At 51.5% G+C, this 19,269-nt stretch overlaps 1 protein-coding gene across 1 annotated transcript in view; it reads right to left on the bottom strand.

Annotated features, from left to right (window-relative positions):
• Positions 1-18,980, bottom strand: part of LOC140387088 (urokinase plasminogen activator surface receptor-like) — a 33,580-nt gene extending 14,600 nt beyond the window's left edge. The window contains exons 1-5 of the mRNA XM_072470097.1: positions 18,902-18,980; positions 18,522-18,665; positions 17,292-17,432; positions 17,097-17,201; positions 10,890-11,027 (exon numbers count right to left, since the gene is read on the bottom strand). Of these exons, the coding sequence (XP_072326198.1) occupies positions 10,890-11,027; positions 17,097-17,201; positions 17,292-17,432; positions 18,522-18,665; positions 18,902-18,980 (607 nt within the window). The remainder of the gene's footprint in view (positions 1-10,889; positions 11,028-17,096; positions 17,202-17,291; positions 17,433-18,521; positions 18,666-18,901) is intronic.
• Between the last annotated feature and the right edge of the window lie 289 nt (positions 18,981-19,269).

The following is a 19,269-nucleotide window of genomic DNA, read 5'->3' as shown; positions in this document are numbered from 1 at the left end:
TTTTCCCCTTACACATCGAACATAAGAAATTTTTTTTTTAACAGTACATGTAACATAATAATCAGTCTAATAACAAGTAACTAACCAACATGGTAAACTAATCAATTAACATAAAATAAAACTTTCCCCCCCCCCCCCTCCCCCCTGGGTTGCTGCTGCTGGTCATCTATCTTCCCTCTAACGTTCCCCTAGGTAGTCGAGGAATGGCTTCCACCACCTGGTGAACCCTTGAGCCGATCCTCTCAGCGCAAACTTCATCTGCTCCAGTTTTATGAACCCCGCCATATCGTTTATCCAGGCCTCCAGTCCAGGGGGTTTCGCTTCCTGCCACATGAGTAAAATCCTACGCCGGGCTACTAGGGACGCAAAGGCCACAACATCGGCCTCTTTCGCCTCCTGCACTCCCGGCTCATCCGCAACTCCAAATAAAGCTAACCCCCAGCCTGGTTTGACCCGGACCTTCGCCACCTTCAAAATCACTCCCGTCACTCCCCTCCAATACCCCTCCAGTGCCGGGCACAACCAAAACATATGTGTGTGGTTTGCCGGGCTTCCACCGCACCTCCCACGCTTGTCCTCCACTCCGAAGAACCTGCTCAACCTTTCTCCCGTTATGTGTGCTCTATGTAGCACCTTAAATTGAATCAGGCTAAGCCTGGCGCACGAGGAAGAGGAATTTACCCTGCTTAGGGCATCAGCCCACATACCCTCCTCTATCTCCTCCCCGAGCTCTTCTTCCCACTTACCTTTTAGTTCGCCCACCAGCTCCTCCCCCTCTTCTCTCATCTCTCGGTATATCTCTGACAACTTGCCCTCCCCGATCCACACCCCCGAGAGCATTCTATCCTGGATCCCCTGTGTCGGGAGCAATGGAAATTCCCTCACCTGTTGTCTTCTGAATGCCCTCACCTGCATATACCTAAAAAAGTTTCCCCGGGGCAGCTTATACTTTTCCTCCAACGCTCCCAACCTCGCAAACTTCCCGTCTATAAATAAATCTCCCACCCTCCTAATTCCCAACTGGTGCCAGCTCTGGATTCCTCCATCCATCCTCCCTGGGGCAAACCTATGGTTGTTCCTGATTGGGGACCCCACCAGGGCTCCGAGCACACCTCTCTGTCGCCTCCATTGTCCCCAGATATTTAATGTTGCCGCCACCACTGGGTTCGTGGTAAATTCTTTTGGTGAGAGCGGTAGCGGCGCCGTCACCAGCGCCTCTAGACTCGTCCCTTTACAGGACTTTCTCTCCAGTCTTTTCCACGCCGCTCCCTCTCCCTCTATCATCCATTTACGGATCATCGCCACATTGGCGGCCCAATAGTAGTCGCCCAAATTCGGCAGCGCCAGTCCCCCTCTGTCTCTGCTACGTTGTAAGAACCCCCTCCTTACCCTCGGGACTTTCCCTGCCTACACAAAGCTCGTGATGCTCCTGTCTATTTTTTTAAAGAAGGCCTCAGTAATTAGAATAGGGAGACATTGGAATACAAATAGGAACCTCGGGAGGACCATCATCTTAATTGCCTGCACTCTGCCCGCCAATGACAGTGGCTGCATGTCCCACCTCTTGAAGTCTCTTCCATTTGTTCTCCCAATCGTGTCAGATTAAGTCTGTGCAAGGTTCCCCAGCTCCTGGCGATCTGAATCCCCAGGTATCGGAAGTTTCTTTCCACTTTCCTTGGAGGCAGGCCTTCTATCCCTCTACTCTGGTCCCCAGGGTGTATCACGAAAAGTTCTGATTCCAGGTTTTGCATACCATTTAACCAGGGGCAGAGTGTAGAGAATTTACAGCAGTGACACAATCCATTCAGCCCATCTGCTCCATACTGGGATTCATTCCACATTCCCACCGCTCTCTGGGTAAAGAGATTTCTCATGAATTTCCCATTCAAAGATTAGTGATTCTGACACATCAAAGGTATTTAATTCTAGTGCCCCTCTCTCTCTCTCTCTCTCCCCCCCCCCCCCCCCCACCTCCACCCCAGCCAAACGCAGGAAGATCTTCACTGCGTCTGACCTATCAAAACTCCTTCCTTGTGTCGAAGGCTGCTTTCAGATCACTCCTCCCACCTTGTCTCATCTGGAGAAATTAGCCCTTTGTCAGTTTAGACTTTCCCACTCTACCCAAGGTCGAAACCATCCCTGCTTTTACTGTCACAGTAGAGTGCGGCTCAGAAGGTGGACATTCAACCCATCGGACCCCATGCTGGCTCTTGGAAAGAACCGATCATTGTGCCCACTTCCTCCATCCACCGTCCGGCGCCACTCTCAGGTCACCCCCTCCATGTCCCAGTAAACCTGTCCAAATTCCCCACCATTTTTGCCCACTTTGCCAGCAGCCCTTACCAATCTGGGACATGGTAAACCTCGTCACACTGGGCCTCAGTTTCCCATAGCGTTCCTCCGGGGAGTCAAACAAACTGCAGGCACGAAAACTCCAGTTAGTAACTTCATTCTCCGAAACACCCACACCAGCTCTACCGCCCACTCCATAACCCGGCCCCCCCACCCCCGCCGCTGCAGCCTCCATTCCCAATCCAAGCCCCTCTTGTCCTTTTTCTTCCAATCTTTCTTTGAATATCGCCATCGCTGACTAAGCTCAGCATTTGTTACCCATCCCTAGTTGCCCTTGAGAAGGTGGTGGTGAGCTGCCTCCTTGAACCGCTGCAGTCCGAGGTGTAGGTACACCTACAGTACAGTTAGGGAGCGAGTACCAGGATTTGACCCAGCTACAGTGAAGGAATGGCCAATATATTTCCAAGTCAGGATGGTGAGTGACTTGGAGGGGAACCTCCAGGTGGTGGTGCTCCCAGATATCTGCTGCCCTTGACCTTCTAGATGGTAGCGGTGGTGGGTTTGGAAGGTGCTGCCAAAGAAGCCTTGGTGAGTTTCTGCAGTGCATCTTGTAGATGGTACACACGGCTGCCACTGCTCGTCGGTGGTGGAGGGAGTGAATGTTTGTGGAAGGGGATCCGATCAAGTGGGGTGCTTTATCCTGGATGTTGTCGAGTGCTGTAGGAGCTGTACTCATCCAGGCAAATGGAGATTATTCCATCACACTCCAGACTTGCGTCTATTAGATGGTGGACAGGCATTTTTTTTTGGGGGGGGGACGGGGACGACAGGTGTTGTCAATCACCGGAGGATTCCCAGTTTCTGACCTGCTCTTGCAGCCATAGCATTTATACGGTTGAGTCCAGTTCAGTTTCTGGTCAAGGTTAACCCCCAGAATGGAGATTGTGGGATTTTCAGCGATGGCAACAGCATTGAATGTCAAGGAGCAATGGTTAGATTCTCTTTTAGGAGATGGTCATTGCCTGGCACTCGTGTGGCATGAATGTAACTTGCCAATTGTCAGCCCAAGCCTGGATATTGTCCAGGTCTTGCTGCATTTGGACACAGACTATCCGGAGCCTCCCACAACATTCCAATGAAACTCCAAGTTTCTCTCTTTCCTCAGTCCCACTTTCCTTGCCTTTGTACTTGTCAAAACCTGTTACTTCTCCTAACATTTTCCAGTTCTGATGCAGATTAATTGGGCTGAAACATTAATTCTGTTTATTGCCCCCCAGGGATGTTTGGCCTACTCAGTAATTCCAGCTATTTACATGTATTGTTTTTCCCTCCTGTATCAGAAAAACCTCTTCACTATTCGAGGATGACCATTCGGAATCTCAGATCCTGTCATGGTTTTGGGGAAGGGACAGGGGAGTCAGATGAACTATCGACCTCCTTGTCCCTTCCCAAAACCATGACTGCTCACTTCCACATCCAGTACATCTTAGCCCACAGCTCGTCCACGTCTGTTATCTCCAGACCAAACTATTCCGAAGCTCCCCTCGTGAGATTAACATTCCGACCCTCATCTCATTCGAGTCCCTGCTACCTCCGATTCAGCTGGCATCAATTCCCATTCATTCATCACCCAGGGAATGGTGTCAGGTTCAGTACAGAGAGAGCACTGTACTGTCAGAGGGTCAGTACTGAGGGAGCGCTGCACTGTCAGGTTCAGTACTGAGGGAGCGCTGCACTGTCAGGGTCAGTACTGAGGGAGCGCTGCACTGTCAGAGTCAGTACTGAGGGAGTGCTGCATTGTCAGAGGGTCAGTACTGAGGGAGTGTTACACTGTCCGAGGGTCAGTACTGAGGGAGTGCTGCACAGCCAAAGAGACAGTGCTGAGTGACTGCTACACTGTCAGAGGGTCAGTACTGAACAAGTGCTGCCCAGCCAGAGAGACAGTGCTGAGGGAGCACTGCACTGTCAGCGGGTCAGTACTGAGGGAGTGTTGCACTGTCAGAGGGTCAGTACTAAGGGAATGCTGCACTGTAAGAGGGTCAGAACTGAAGCACTGCACTGTAAGAGGGTCAGTACTGAGGGAGTGCTGCACAGCCAGAGAGTAAGTGCTGAGGGAGTGCTGCATTGTCTGAACCTTCTTTGGTGGGCAGAGGTGTCACAGGCTCCATTGAAAATGAAGGTGGGCAGACTTCCAGGTGCGGCTATGCAGAGCTAGGTCGCATATTTGGTAGCTCCAGCTTGGAAAGGACTTTTGGGCTCTTTTACAGGGCCCCCACGGCATTTGTTTGACATTTCCCGGTGTGGGAAGAAGACTGCAGCATTCCCCTGACAGTGTCCCCCAGGAATATTATGTCTTTTGGCTACCAGACCGGGCAGAAACAGTAAAAGATTTGGCTTGAGCTGCAGGAATAGACAAAAGCCTCTTCCAGCATGCAGGTGGGGGAAGGGCAAGCTTAAAGCTGCAATCTGACTGGAGGGCCTCTATCAAAGGTGAATTCTAGCAGCAGAGGGAACAACTGTGAAAAGATCTACCAAGGCCATTGAAGAAGCAGGGACAAGGCTTCCGGTGGCGGCCACGGAGGAGTAGGTCACGCATTCGGCAGCTCCCATCTGGAACCGACTCTCAGACCTTTTTCAGGAGTTTCCATAGACTTTTTGGGGCAGACTGGTGAAGCGAACACTGCCAAAAGGATTCCCTCTCGACTTCCGGTTGCGGCTATGCGGAGCTAAGCCGCACGATTCGGCAGCTCCCGCTACCACGGACTTTCGGGCTTGTTAGAGGAGCCCCAACGGAATTTTTTTTTTTTTTTTTTTGACGCAACCCATGGGGAAGGGAAGAGAGAGGCCCCCCTCCAACTTCTATGAAACAGACCAGAAGTGTAACGGCCAAAGGAGCGGCACTGGAGCAACGGGAGAAGCGAGGGAAAGAAAACAAAATAGCGGCGGCCAGGGACAAAGGGGAGCTGCATGAGTTCATCAAGCGCTGCTTCGAGGAGCAGCGCGAGGAGATGCGCAAGGAGATGTTGGCGCCTATGCTTTCGGCAATTGAAGGACTCTGGATCACCCAGAAGTCCCACGAAGCTTAGATTCAGGAGGTACAGAAAAGAGCCAGTCAGAACGAGGACGAGCTCGTGGGCCTGGCGGTGAGAGTGGAGCAGAACGAGGCGCTACACAAGAGGTGGGCGGGAAGACTTGAAGACCTGGAGAACAGGTCGAGGAGAAAGAATCTGCGAATCATGGGTCTCCCTGAGGGAGTGGAGGGGGCGGATGCCGGGGCATACGCGAGCACGATACTCGAGGCGATAATGGGCACAAAGGCCCCTTCGAGGCCGCAGGAGTTGGACGGGGCACATCGGGTGCTGGCGAAGAAGCCCCAGGCAAATGACCCGCCAAGGGCGATGGTGGTGAGGTTCCACCGGTTCACGGACAGAGAGTGGGCCTGAGATGGGCCAAGAAGGAACGGAGCAGTAAGTGGGACAATGCAGAGATCCGAATATACCCGGACTGGAGCACGGAGGTTGCAAAGTGGAGAGCGGGTTTCAACCGGACCAAAGCGGCGTTGTACCGGAAAGAAGTGAAATTCGGAATGCTGCAGCCAGCGCGACTGTGGGTCACATACAAGGGCCAACACTATTACTTTGAAATGCCTGAAGAGGCGTGGACCTTTGTACAAGCCGAAAAGTTGGACTCTAACTGAGGGTTTGTGAGGGTGGGGGGGATGTTTTGGGGTTTGATGTATGATGGTTGTTGTGTATAGGGGGTCAATCACGCGCAGGAAATGTTACATGGGCTGGGGGAGAGAGACAAGGCCGCAACAGGAGCTGCACCAGAGGGGGCGGAGCGGGCTTTGGAAAGCGCGGGGTGTTTTCCCGCGCGCGGGAAGAAAGGCGGGAAGGGGAACGAAGGAATGCATATGGATTGGGAGACTCCCACACGGGGAGGTCAATGGGACGGCGGGGGTCACATACAACAGTAGGTCATCCGCGTAGAGCGACACTGTGTTCTTCTCCCCCTCTAATCACCCCCCTCCATTTTCTGGAGTCTCTCAGCGCCATGGCCAGTGGTTCAATTGCCAACGCGAACAGTAATGGAGATAGCGGGCATCCCTGTCTTGTTCCCCTGTATAGTCGGAAATACTCCGATCTTTGCCGACCCGTGACCACACTTACCGTTGGGGCCCCATAAAGGAGTTTGACCCAGCTAATAAACCCGTTCCCGAACCTCCTTAGCACCTCCCATAGGTACTCCCACTCCACCCTGTCAAATGCCTTCTCTGCATCCATTGCCGCCACTATCTCTGCCCCCCCCCTCTACTGGGGGCATCATTATCACCCCTAATAGCCGTCGCACGTTGACATTTAGTTGTCTCTCCTTTACGAACCCTGTCTGGTCTTCGTGCACCACCCCCGGGACACAATCCTCTATCCTCGATGCCAGCACCTTTGCTAGCAATTTGGCGTCCACATTTAATAGTGAAATAGGCCTATAGGACCCGCACTGCAGCGGATCTTTATCCCCCTTCAAAATTAGCGATATCGTCGCCTCCGACATTGTCGGGGGTAGAGTCCCTCCTTCCCTGGCCTCGTTAAAAGTCCTCACCAACAGCGGGGCCAGCAGGTCCACATATTTTCTATAAAATTCCACCGGGAACCCATCTGGTCCCAGAGCCTTCCCTGCCTGCATGTTCCCCAGCCCCTTGGTAACCTCGTCCACCCCAATTGGTGCCCCCAGGCCTTCCGCCTCCTGCTCCTTCACCCTCGGGAACCTTAATTGGTCCAGGAACTGCCGAATCTCCTCTTTTCCCTCCGGGGGTTGGGACCTATAAAGTCTTTCGTAAAAGGTCTTAAACACCCCGTTTATCTTCCCTGCTCGCCGCACCGTAGCTCCCTTTTCATCTCTAATTCCCCCTATCTCCCTCGCCGCTGTCCTCTTTCGCAGCTGATGGGCCAACAGGCGACTAGCCTTTTCCCCATATTCATACCTCACCCCCTGTGCCTTCCTCCACAGCACCTCCGCCCTCCTGGTGGTCAGAAGGTCGAACTCCGTCTGAAGTCGTCGTCTCTCCCTGTACAGTCCCTCCTCCGGGGTCTCCGCAAATTCCCTGTCCACCCTTAAGATCTCCCCCAGTAGTCTTTCCCTTTCCTTTCCTTGGCCTCTGTTTTCCCTTTGTGGGCCCTGATGGAGATCAGCTCTCCTCTGACCACCGCCTTTAGTGCTTCCCATACCACTCCCACTCGGACCTCCCCGTCGTCATTGGCCTCCAGGTACCTCTCGATACATCCCCGCACTCTTCCACAGACTCCCTCATCCGCCAACAATCCCACATCTAATCGCCAGAGTGCTCGCTGCTCCCTCTCCTCTCCTAATTCCAGGTCCACCTAATGGGGGCATGATCCAAAATAGCTATGGCTGAGTACTCAGCTTCTTCCACCTTCGAGATCAACGACCTTCCCAAAACAAAAAAAATCTATCCGGGAGTACACTTTATGAACATGGGAGAAGAAGGAGAACTCCCTAGCCCTCGGTCTAAGAAATCGCCATGGATCCACTCCCCCCATTTGGTCCATAAACCCCTTAAGCACCTTGGCCGCTGCCGGCCTTCTTCCGGTCTTAGATCTGGATCTATCTAACCCTGGGTCCAGCACGGTGTTGAAGTCTCCTCCCAATATCAAGTTTCCTACCTCCAGGTCCGGTATACGTCCCAGCATCCGCCTCATAAATCCCGCATCGTCCCAATTCGGGGCATATACGTTAACCAACACAACCTCCATTCCCTCCAGCTTGCCACTCACCATTACATATCTGCCTCCACTATCTGCTACAATGCTCCTTGCTTCGAATGCTACCCGTTTCCCCACCAGTATGGCCACCCCTCTATTCTTTGCATCTAGCCCTGAATGGAACACCTGTCCCACCCATCCTTTCCTTAACCTAACTTGGTCCGCCACCTTCAGGTGCGTCTCCTGGAGCATAGCCACGTCTGCCCTCAGTCCTTTCAAGTGCACGAGCACTCGGGCCCTTTTAATCGGTCCATTTAGGCCTCTCACGTTCCACGTGATCAGCCTCACTAGGGGGCTACCTGCCCCCTTCCCGTGTCGACTAGCCATCACCTTCTCTAGGCCAGTCCCACGTCCCAATTCCGCGCTCCCACTCGTTCCCCAGGTGTCGCATTCCAGCCCCGACCACCCTTTCTTTAGCCAGTTCCTCTTTGATTTCTGCAGCAGCAACCCAGTTATCCTCCCCCCCCCCCCCCCCCCCCCCTGCTAGATCCCCCTCTAGCGTGATTGCTCCCCCCATATTACTTCCGCAAGTCAGCTGACTTCAACTGACCCCGGCTTCTCCTGCTCACTCCTTGACCCCCCCCGTGTGGGGAACTCCCATCTACCTTGCGCCTATCTTCCCGCCATTATCTTTCTGGCGCAGGAACATCTCTGTAGCTGACCCGCCTCTTGTGGCGCAGCTCCCTTTCCCACCCCACTCCCATTCCTCATCATCCGCCTATGTCCCTTCTTTCCCCCCCCACCGGCGCCCACATTTCTTTGTGTCTCCCCCCTTCCCAATTTACTTCTCTATATACATTGACAGTAACATTCCCCTGTAATATCAGTCCCTCAGTTCCGATCCAATTTCTCATCTTTAATAAAGGACCATGCTTCTTCCGCCGTTTCGAAGTAGTAATGTCTCTCCTGGTACGTGACCCATAGTCGTACCGGCTGCAGCATCCCGAACATCACCTTCTTCTTGTGTAACACCTCCTTGGCTCGATTAAAACTCGCCCTCCTTCTCGCCACCTCCGCACTCCAATCCTGGTACACCCGTACCACTGCATTCTCCCATCTACTACTCCGTACTTTTTTGGCCCATCTCAGAACCACTTCTCTATCATTAAAGCGGTGAAATCGCACGATTGTCGCCCTAGGTGGTTCTCCCGCTTTTGGTCTCCTCGCCGGGACCCGATGAGCCCCCTCCACTTCTAAGGGGCCCGAAGGGGCCTCAGCTCCCATCAGCGAGCTTAGCATCGTGCTCACGTAAGCCCCGCAGTCCGCTCCTTCCACTCCCTCAGGGAGACCCAGAATCCGAAGGTTCTTCCTTCGTGCTCTTTTTTCTAGGGCCTCAATCCTTTCAATGCACTTTTTGGGAGCGCCTCGTGCGTCTGTGTTTTGACCGCCAGGCCCAGGATCTCGTCCTCATTATCCGTCACCTTCTGCTCCACCACGCGGAGCTCTGTCTCCTGGGTCCTTTGTGCCTCCTTAAACCCCTCAATTGCCTGTAGCATCGGGGTCAGCACCTCCTTCTTTAGTAGCTCCACACACCGTCTTAAAAATTCGTCTTGACCAGGCCCCCATGTCGCCTGGGCTTTCTCCGCCGCCATCTTGTTTCTTTTTCCTTTCTGTCCCTATCGTCGAGGATTCCTCACGCTGCAGCCGCCGCCGCCGATATTTTCCTCTTTCGTTGGGGGGGACTCCATATTAACTCACCCCACACCGGGTTTTGTCGCGCGAACATTTCCCGTTGGGGCTCTTAAAAGAGCCCGAAGGTCCGTTGGAGCTGGAGCCGCCGAAACGTGCGGCTTAGCTGGTCATCGCCGCAACCGGAAGTCTAGTCAGTGCCATTGTTAATAAGGCTGTTGATACTGTATTTGAGGCAACATTTGTTTTAAAAAAAAACCTAGAGGCACCCAAAGCCAGTTGTTTGTTTTTGGATTGTTTTTTATTTACATTTTGGAGTTTCAGGTGTGGCAGCTGTGGGTGCGACTTTTAAATTATTTTAAAACATGAGTCAGAAATCATATATAATCCCTGCAGTACAGAAGGAGGCCATTCGGCCCATTGAGACTGCACCGACCCCCTGAAAGAGCACCTGACCTAGCTCTATGCCATCACCCTATCACCGTAACCCAGTAACCCCACCTAACCTTTTGGACATGAAGGGGCAATTTAGTATGGCCTCTAAATTGCACATCTTTGGACTGTGGGAGGAAACTGGAGCACCCGGAGGAAACACATGCAGACACAGAGACAATGTGCAAATTCCACACAGTCACCCGAGGTTGGAATTGAACCCAGGACCCTGGAGGTGTGAGGCAGCAGTGCTAACCACTGTGCCACCCACTAGTGTTGTTCGTATGCCTGATGATGCCGTGAAATTGGCTATTTTAAATGTCTTGAGTCCAGTGCATGTTACCTAATTTTAATTTTTACAGGATTTGTTTTTTATATTTAGTGTTTTGTTTTGCACGTTATTCAGCCAGGAATGCAGTGTGCTCACATACTCAATCAGTGTGTTTTTTTCTGGGAGAGAAATGTCTGAAGGAACCTATCTCTGGTTTTAACAATGATTCCTAAAGTTGTGGTTTCCAGGAACGCAATCACTACCTAACATTAGGATGATGAGGGGAAGACAGATAAACACATGAGGGAGAAAGGAATAGAAGGAAATGGGAATGGGGTGAGGTGCTGAGAGGATGGGAGGAATCTAGTGTGCAGCATAAACACCAGGATGGAGATGGGCTGAATGGCCTGTTCCTGTGATATAGATTTTTGAAATATTTTGACATGGATATAAAGTTGAACCTTGTGTAAATATTTGTACCATACCTGTGACGGTTTGGTTGTTGCAGTTCTCAGATTGGCAGCATCTATCAGCTCTTTCCACTGAGAATGGACCGGCATTAAAGGACAGACTTCCAAAACAATTCCCGCAACCTTTAACGACAAACTCTTGGGATGTTCCGCCTGTGAAAATTGAACCATGCATTTTATTCAGTTACAGGCTGTGAGGACCGTGTAGCCTGGTTTCTGTCCCAACCCTCCTGAAGACAGTTAGTTCACACAACATAGCCTTCATTAATCTTCTCCATGTTGGTGGTCTTCATGACCAACACAACTGACAGAGAAAAGGCCATTTGGTCTATCGTGGTGTTACTGCTCCGCACGAACCTCCACCCACCTTACTTCACCTAACCCCAGTCTGGGCTCAGGGGTAATTTTATTTGTTCCGTTTTCTAAGCTGGGACACACCACTGAAAGTGCTGTGTGATCAGTCATAAGAACTGATGCACGATCAATTGCACAAAGACTTGAGTTGGATACAACTGAGGCTTTATTGCTCTAAGATGTGTGGCAGCAGCTGGTGAAATGTCTGCAGCATGGAGGACCCACATATTTATACTCCGCCTACTGGGCTAAGCCAGCAGGCAGGGACTACTGGCGGACCTAGCGTACAGGTCCTACCATACATCATCTAATAGAGGTGCAACAGTGGTTTACCACATTCACCCCCTGTTAAAATTGAGTCCAGCGTGGGTGGTGGAGAACTATATGCAACAAATGGGTTTTATATTTACAATATTTGAGAGAACAAAAAATGTATTTTTATGTCCAATGGACCAGTTAGAGGTTTAACCGGTCCGGGGCCTTGATGTTCCAGTGGGAGCGACGTAGTGGTGGTGGCGATGTTAATGCTGGTCTGATGTTCGGTGACTCCGGGAGCGTGCTGAAATCCTCTTCATCCTCGGGCGTGGGCAGGGGGAGGATGGATGGTCCTGGGGGGGTTGCTGCTGGGAGCGCCGGGGGAAGAGAGGGTGGTGCCGGGCCGGAGGGGTGTGTGTGTGGAACCTGCTGGTGCCAGGTCCCTGAGGGAGACATTATCTGGTGGCCGTTGGGGTACGCCACGTAGGCATACTGGGGGTTTGCATGGAGCAATTGCACCCTCTCCACCAACGGGTCCGGCTTGTGGAGTCGGACATGCCTACGGAGCAGGACGGGTTCTGGAGCTGCGAGCCAAGTCAGGAGCGACACCCCGGATGTGGACTTCTTGGCCGGTAGAAGTGCGGTTTGCACTCCGCACAGACCTGGCAGTCCCTGGTTATTGATCCGTACTTCCTCGATCGAGTAGGGCAGATTGCGGGCCTTTATAAAATGGTACAAACGTGTGACTCCTGGGTGACAAAGGCTGTCATGCAGGGCCCGGAGTCGGTCTACTTGTGCGCTGGCACGTGTACCTTGGGATAGGGCGTCTGGGGGCTCGTTGAGCTTGCCGGGGCGATACAAAATCTCGTAATTGTGGGTGGAGAGCTCGATCCTCCACCTCAAGATCTTATCATTCTTGATCTTGCCCCGCTCTGTGTTATTGAACATGAAGGCTACCAACTGTTGGTCAGTGAGGAGAGTGAATCTCCTGCCAGCCAGGTAATGCCTCCAATGCCGCACAGCTTCAACAATAGCTTGGGCCTCTTTTTCGACGGATGAGTGACGAATTTCTGAGGCATGAAGGGTGCGGGAAAAGAATGCCACGGATCTGCCTGCCTGATTTAGGGTGGCGGCTAGGGCGCCGTCTAATGCGTCGCTCTCTACTTGAAAGGGCAGTGTCTCATCTACTGCGTGCATCCCGGCCTTGGCGATATCGGCTCTGATACGGGCGAAGGCCTGTTGTGCCTCGGGGCGCTTGCAGTCAGGATCGGGCCCCAGAACTCCGTTCTGGACCACATAGCAGAGGATGGCTAAGCGGGTCGTGCTAAACACGCACTTCTTCTTATTGTAGGTGAGGTTTAGGAGAGTGGCGGTGTGGAGAAATTTGGCAAGGTTGGCATCGTGGTCCTGCTGATCATGGCCGCAGATGATGACGTTGTCTAGGTACGGAAAGGTGGCCCCAAACCATACCGGTCGACCATTCAGTCCATCTCCCTTCGGAAGACCAAGTCTTCCTTCGGAAGACGCCGAAAGGAACCCTGAGGAAGTGATAGAGGTGACCGTCTGCCTCGAAGGCAGTGTATGGGCGGTCCGATTTAAAAATGGGGAGCTGCTGGTAGCCGGATTTGAGGACTATCGTTGAGAAGATCCGGTCCTGTGCAATCTGAATGACCATTTCAGATATGCGTGGGAGGAGGTATGCGCGAGCTGCGTGTACCGATTGATGGTCTGGCTGTAGTCCACGACCATTCTGTGTTTCTCCCCAATTTTAACTACTATCACTTGGGCTCTCCAGGGGCTGTTGCTGGCCTCGATGATGCCTTCCCGAAGCAGCCGCTGGACCTCGGACCTGATGAAGGTCCTGTCCTGGGTGCTGTACCGTCTGCTCCTGGTGGTGTCGGGTTTGCAATCCGAGGTTAGATTTGCGAAGAGGGAAGGCGGATCGACCTTTAGGGTTGCGAGGCCGCACACAGTAAGGGGTGGTAGGTGCCCGCCGAATTTCAGGGTTAGGCTCTGGAGGTTGCACTGGAAGTCCAGGCCGAGTAGTATTGCAGCGCAGAGGTTAGGGAGGACGTAGAGGCGGAAGCCGCTGTATTCTACGCTCTGGACCGTAAGTGTGACCGTACACGGAATGGGATCCGGAGGCCAGGGAGATTCTTTGGTTGGCGGAGTGTACCGCGAGGGAGCAGCGCCTTACCGTATCTGGGTGGATGAAGCTTTTGGTGCTCCCGGAGTCCAGCAGGCAAGATGTCACGTGTTTGTTGATTTTAATGCTGGTCGATGTGGTGGCCAGGTTGTGCGGACGAGACTGGCTGATGGTCACTGAGGTGAGTCGTGGTTGGTCGTCGCTGGTGTCGGATGATGGGGAGCCCGACGGGCCCACGTCCTGGAACGCTGTCGGTGCCCATGTGCCATGCGGGAGACAAGATGGCGGCGCTTGAAGATCTTGAGGAGGACAAAATGGCGGCGTCCATGGGCCGCACGTGGCGGGGGTTGAACAAGATGGCGGCGCCCATGGAACGCACGTGTTGCGCGGAGGGGAAGATGGTGGCGCCCACTGGCCACGCTTGGTCTGAGGGGGAGAAGATGGCAGCGCCCACTGGCCGCGCGTGGTCTGAGGGGGGGAAGATGGCGGCGCCCACTGGCCACGCGTGGTCCAGGGAGGTGAGGATGGTGGCGCCCATTGTCCGTAAACGAGGGGGGTGGGGGCGATCGCGGCGACTGCACGGGCCTGGCACACCGTGGCGAAGTGCCCCTTACCGCAAGCCTTACAAAGGGCAGGGCGGGCCGGGCAGCATTGGCAGGGGTGTATCTGCTGGCCGCAAAAGTAACATTGGGGTTCACTGGCTGGCGCGTGGCGTAGGCGTATTGGCTGGGTAAGGCCCCCGCTGGGGCGGCCGTCTGTGGGGTCCACGATGCGTAGGAGGTGTGGGCTACGCGGCTGGGGGTGTAGGCCTGATTGTTGCGCGAGGCAACCGTCATAGAGAGCGCTAGCTTCTTTGTCTCTGCTAGATCGAGAGTGGCCCTTCTAACAGTCGCTGGCGTATGAGGTCCGACCCAATCTCCGTAACGAACGCGTCCCGCATAAGGAGGTTTGAATGTTCAGTGGCCGTAACGGCCTGACAGTCACAGTCCCAGACGAGTGGGATTAATGCCCGCCAGAAGTCTTCTATGGACTCACCAGGGAGTTGAGAGCGCGTGGCGAGTACGTGCCTGGCAAAGAGAGAGTTCGTCTTCTGAGCGTAATTGTCTTTGAGAAGCGTCATGGCTTCGGCATAGTTTGGCGCGTCCTGGATTAGCGGAAAGACGTTGGAGCTCAACCTTGAGTACGGGATCTGTATTTTCTGTGCCTCCGAGACAGGGCTGGGTGCTGAATTGATGTACGCCTCGAAACAAGCTAGCCAGTGCTGAAAGTCCTTTTTAGTGTCGCTTGATTGCAGATCCAGCTGCAGGCGATCCGGCTTGATACGGAGGTCCATCTTTTAGAAAATCTTAGAGCAATAAATTGAGGCAAGATCAATTGCACAAAGACTTGAGTTGGATACAACTGAGGCTTTATTGCTCTAAGATGTGTGGCCTCACACAGCAGCTGGCGAAATGGCTGCAGCATGGAGGACACACATATTTATACTCTGCCTACTGGGCGGAGCCAGCAGGAAGGGACTACCGACGGACCTGTAGTACAGGTCCTACCATACATCACCTAATAGAGGTGCAACAGTGGTTTACCACAAGAACAAAATGTAAAGTCATCACAGTCCCAGAGGACATAGGCTGCTCTCCTCTTTGAGGGAGAGCTGACTGGTGGTGATGTAACCTGAGAGCCACACCCCTCGGGCGAGGGGTAAGGTTGAGAAGACCATGCCTTTATGAACAACCTCAACCTGGACAGGAATTAAACCCAGCTTTTGGCATCACTCTATCATGAACCAGCCATCCAGCCAACTGAGCAAAACGACCCCAATATTAAAAAAATCATTCGCTGTCTGAACAGCTCCCAATGATACTGCAGTTACTGTTTTATTCCACTGGTGGTGCTGTCGCTCTCCTGTACCCTGGAGCATGATTAGAACCAGCCAATCTCTGAGCATGAAGAAGGCAATTCAGCCTCGCATAACCATCCCAGCTCCATCATACAACCATCCCAGCTCCATCATACAACCATCCCAGCTCCATCATACAATTCTATTAAGTGGTAATTTTAAATTCAGATCACTGTTTCAAAATTTGGCCTTTTCTCTGTCAGTCTCTGTAACCTACTACAGCCAGTGTAATCCTCCCTATCTATGTAAACTCCTTCAGCCCCTACAATCCTTCCTATTTCTGTAACCACCTCCATTCCGTAAAAGCCTCCCTGTATCTGAAATCTCCTTCACCCCTGCAACTCTCCCTATCTCTGAAACCTCCCCCAACACCCTTTCTCTGAAACCTCCTCCACTCCTACAATTCTCCTTATTTCTGTAACCTCCTCTAGACCTTACAATCCTACCTATCTCTGTAATATCCTCCAGAGCTTACAACCCCGCCTTATGTCTGTGAGCCCCTGCAGTCCCTACAACCGTCCATATCTCTGCAAACCCTTCCAGCAACTACAAAACTCTTTATCTCTGGAACATGATCCAGCCCTATAATGCTCTCTATCTCTACAACATCCCAAATCTTTTATAACCCTTCATTACTCTGTAACCTCTTCCAGTCCATACAATCCTCCCTATCTCTGTAATCTGCTCCATCCCCTACAACCTTCTCGATCTCTGTAACCTCCTCAAGCCCCTGGAATGCTTGCTATCTCTGTGAACTCCTCAAGCATCTACAACCTTATTTATCTCTGAAACTTCTTCCATCATTACAATCGTCGCTATCTCTGTAAACTCCTCCAAACCCTGCAACCCTCCCTATCACTGTAACCTCCTCCAGCCCCCACAATCCTTCCTATCTCTGTAACCTCCTCCATCCCCTAAAACCTTCCCCACCTCCGTAACTTCCTCCAGCCCCGACAACCCTCTCTATCTCCGTAAACTCCTCCAGCCCCTACAACCCTCCCAATCTCTATAACCTGCTCCAGCCCCTACAACCCTCCCTCTATCTTAACCTCCTCCAGACCCTACAATCTTCCCTATCTCCGTAACCTCCTCCAGCCCCTACAATCTTCCCTATCTCCGTAACCTCCTCCAGCCCCTACAAGTCTCCCAGATCTCTGCACTCCTCTAATTCCAGCCTCTTGATGTCCATCGCTCCATCACTGGTGCCCGTGCCTTCAGTTGCCTGAACTGGAAGCTCTGGAATTCTCAATCTCTCTCTCCTCCTGTAAGAAACTCATTGAAATCTACCTCCTCAACTAGGTTTTTGGTCACCTGTCCAAATATCCCCGTAAATGACTCGGGGTGGGATTGTCTGGCCCCACCCACCACCTTGATCATCCACCTGTCAAACACCGTTTAATAATGTACCTGTTAAACACATGTTTTATAGCAATGGAACTATCACAATACAAGTCATGTTGTTGGTACTTTATTAGAGGCTTTATAGATATCGATGTATTGTCATTGGTAATACTGAATCTAAAGAATAAACAATTCATATTTGGAGCCCAGCTTGCCCTGGATTACTTACTGATGACTTGTTTGATGGCGGCCACTGTGCAGCTTGAAGAGATGCACTGTATTGGCTTGGAGCTGCAAACTCCAGACACCCCAATACAGGAGTAACAGCGTCGTCCTGAAGTGGCATAAAAATAGAATATCATTCTCAGTGACTTCACACAGTAGATTTCAGTGCCCTCTGTATCTAGTGCACAATGATTGGTACCTGGGAGGATTGTTTCCTTGTTGCATAGGTTCCCATGACAACACTGGATTTCAGAATTGGTTTGTACTCCAAAAAATGGTGATCTGAGTGATTTACAGATGCTCTCAGACACACAACCTTTGACGACAGCATGCTGCCCAGCTGTTGGTAACAGAGAAAATCAGGTCATCTCTAGCCGGTCTGATGTGTAAAAATCTGTTATCTAGGATCGTCTGTCCCTTCAATCAAATCTGAGACCTCCTGGGGGATTCTGGAAACTACAGTATTCAAACTCAAATCGAAATGTTTACTTATTTACAGAACAAAATCAGCTCCAAAGACTGGCATTGGAATCCAGGTGAGGTTTACACTTTCATAGTGAGATTCCCACTCCCTACTCCTCCCAAACTTACCCTGAACCTACAGCACAGACACAGGCCATTCGGCCCATCAACTCAATGTCAGTATTTATGCTGCACACAGTCCTCTCTCCATCTTACTTCATCGGAACCTATCAGCACAGTTTCCTGTTCCTTTCCCTTCTGTTCTTATCGACTTCTGACCTGAAATGGATTTGGACAATTTTCACCTCCAGCCCAACTGGATGCAAATTTACAGGGCAGCCCTGCTCCTAATTTAGCTAAGATCTCATTCTCTCTCTCTCCCTCCCTCATATCCACCCCCCCCCCCCCCCCCCCCCCCCCCATATCACACTCTCCCTATCTCTGCAAACTCCTGCCCAGAACAATATTCCTATATCTGTACTTCCTCTCATCTCATCCCTCGAACCCTCCCTATCTCGGTAACTCCGTCTTGCCCTGCAACCCTCCAAGATCTCTGCACTCCTCCAATTCTCTTGCGCATCACTCAATTTCCATCGCTCCACCACATTCATTCATGTCTTAGCTGCCTTGGGTGCTACGCTCTGGAATTCGCTCCTTAAACCTCTGCACCTCTCTCCTCCTTGAAGATACACCTTTAAAATGATCTCTGAATTCAATTAGTTAGGAATGAAGGGGTAAAATTAATTTGATGATCCTCTGCCTCATATTCCAAGAATGGTTTATCGATTTACGGTTCACTCCAACCTGAAATAACATTTCATAACTGACCCTGAAATCACACCCCAATTTGATTGACATTTATATCTCCATGGGATTACTTTCAAAAAACAGGAAACTTCCCTAATCTCTTGGAGCCATTACTCTTATCGTGATTTATTAACAGGCAAACTTACGAATGGCAACTTACAAACGGGTAGTTGAATGTAAGTGTAGGCGCAGCGATTCTGAATCCCTACACATTTTACAATGCTGGTACTACTGGTACAGGTAGCAACAGATCCATTATGGCAGGCATAACACTCCACACCATTCAATGCTGTATTCTCTTCCACTGAAATAGGAACACAACATTTTAATGATTCAAAAGCATTGCCTTGAGGAGGAAGACACAAGTTTATTCATGTGGTTAATAAAAATCAATGCATCATCAGTTACTTCGACAATTATGGCACAAAAAGAGGCCATTCGGCCCATCTTTCATGTGCCACCACCTTCCCTTGAGCCTTGTAATTAGTTCCTTTCCGAGGATGTGATCCATCCATGGGTTTAATATATTCATGACTTTACCTTGGTGACTGACATCATTGCACAGGTCAGAGGTGCAGCATTTGGATCCTTGGAAATATGTAAATACACCCGTTGTCATGATATTCAAACACACACATCATGATGGACACACTAACAGGCAAATCAGAGTACACAACACCACAACCAATCACAGACAAGAACACCAACCACATAAAAAGCACGAGCACGACACCTGGAGGTCAGTAGGTCTGGGGAGAAGGAAGCATGAAAGAGCTGTTGAAACACCACAAGCAGGGAGCCCCCCACGTGCAGAGTGCAAAGACCAAGTTGTAAATAGTGAGTTTAAATAAACAAGTGTTGTACCATATGCAACTGTGTTGGCTCTTCTGTGTGTTAGAACACCCAAC

Source organism: Scyliorhinus torazame, chromosome 12 (genome assembly GCF_047496885.1).
Source record: "Scyliorhinus torazame isolate Kashiwa2021f chromosome 12, sScyTor2.1, whole genome shotgun sequence".
Classification (NCBI taxonomy): Eukaryota; Metazoa; Chordata; class Chondrichthyes; order Carcharhiniformes; family Scyliorhinidae; genus Scyliorhinus; species Scyliorhinus torazame.
The sequence above is the reverse complement of the archived record's forward strand: the minus strand, read 5'-3'. Positions and strand labels throughout refer to the sequence as shown.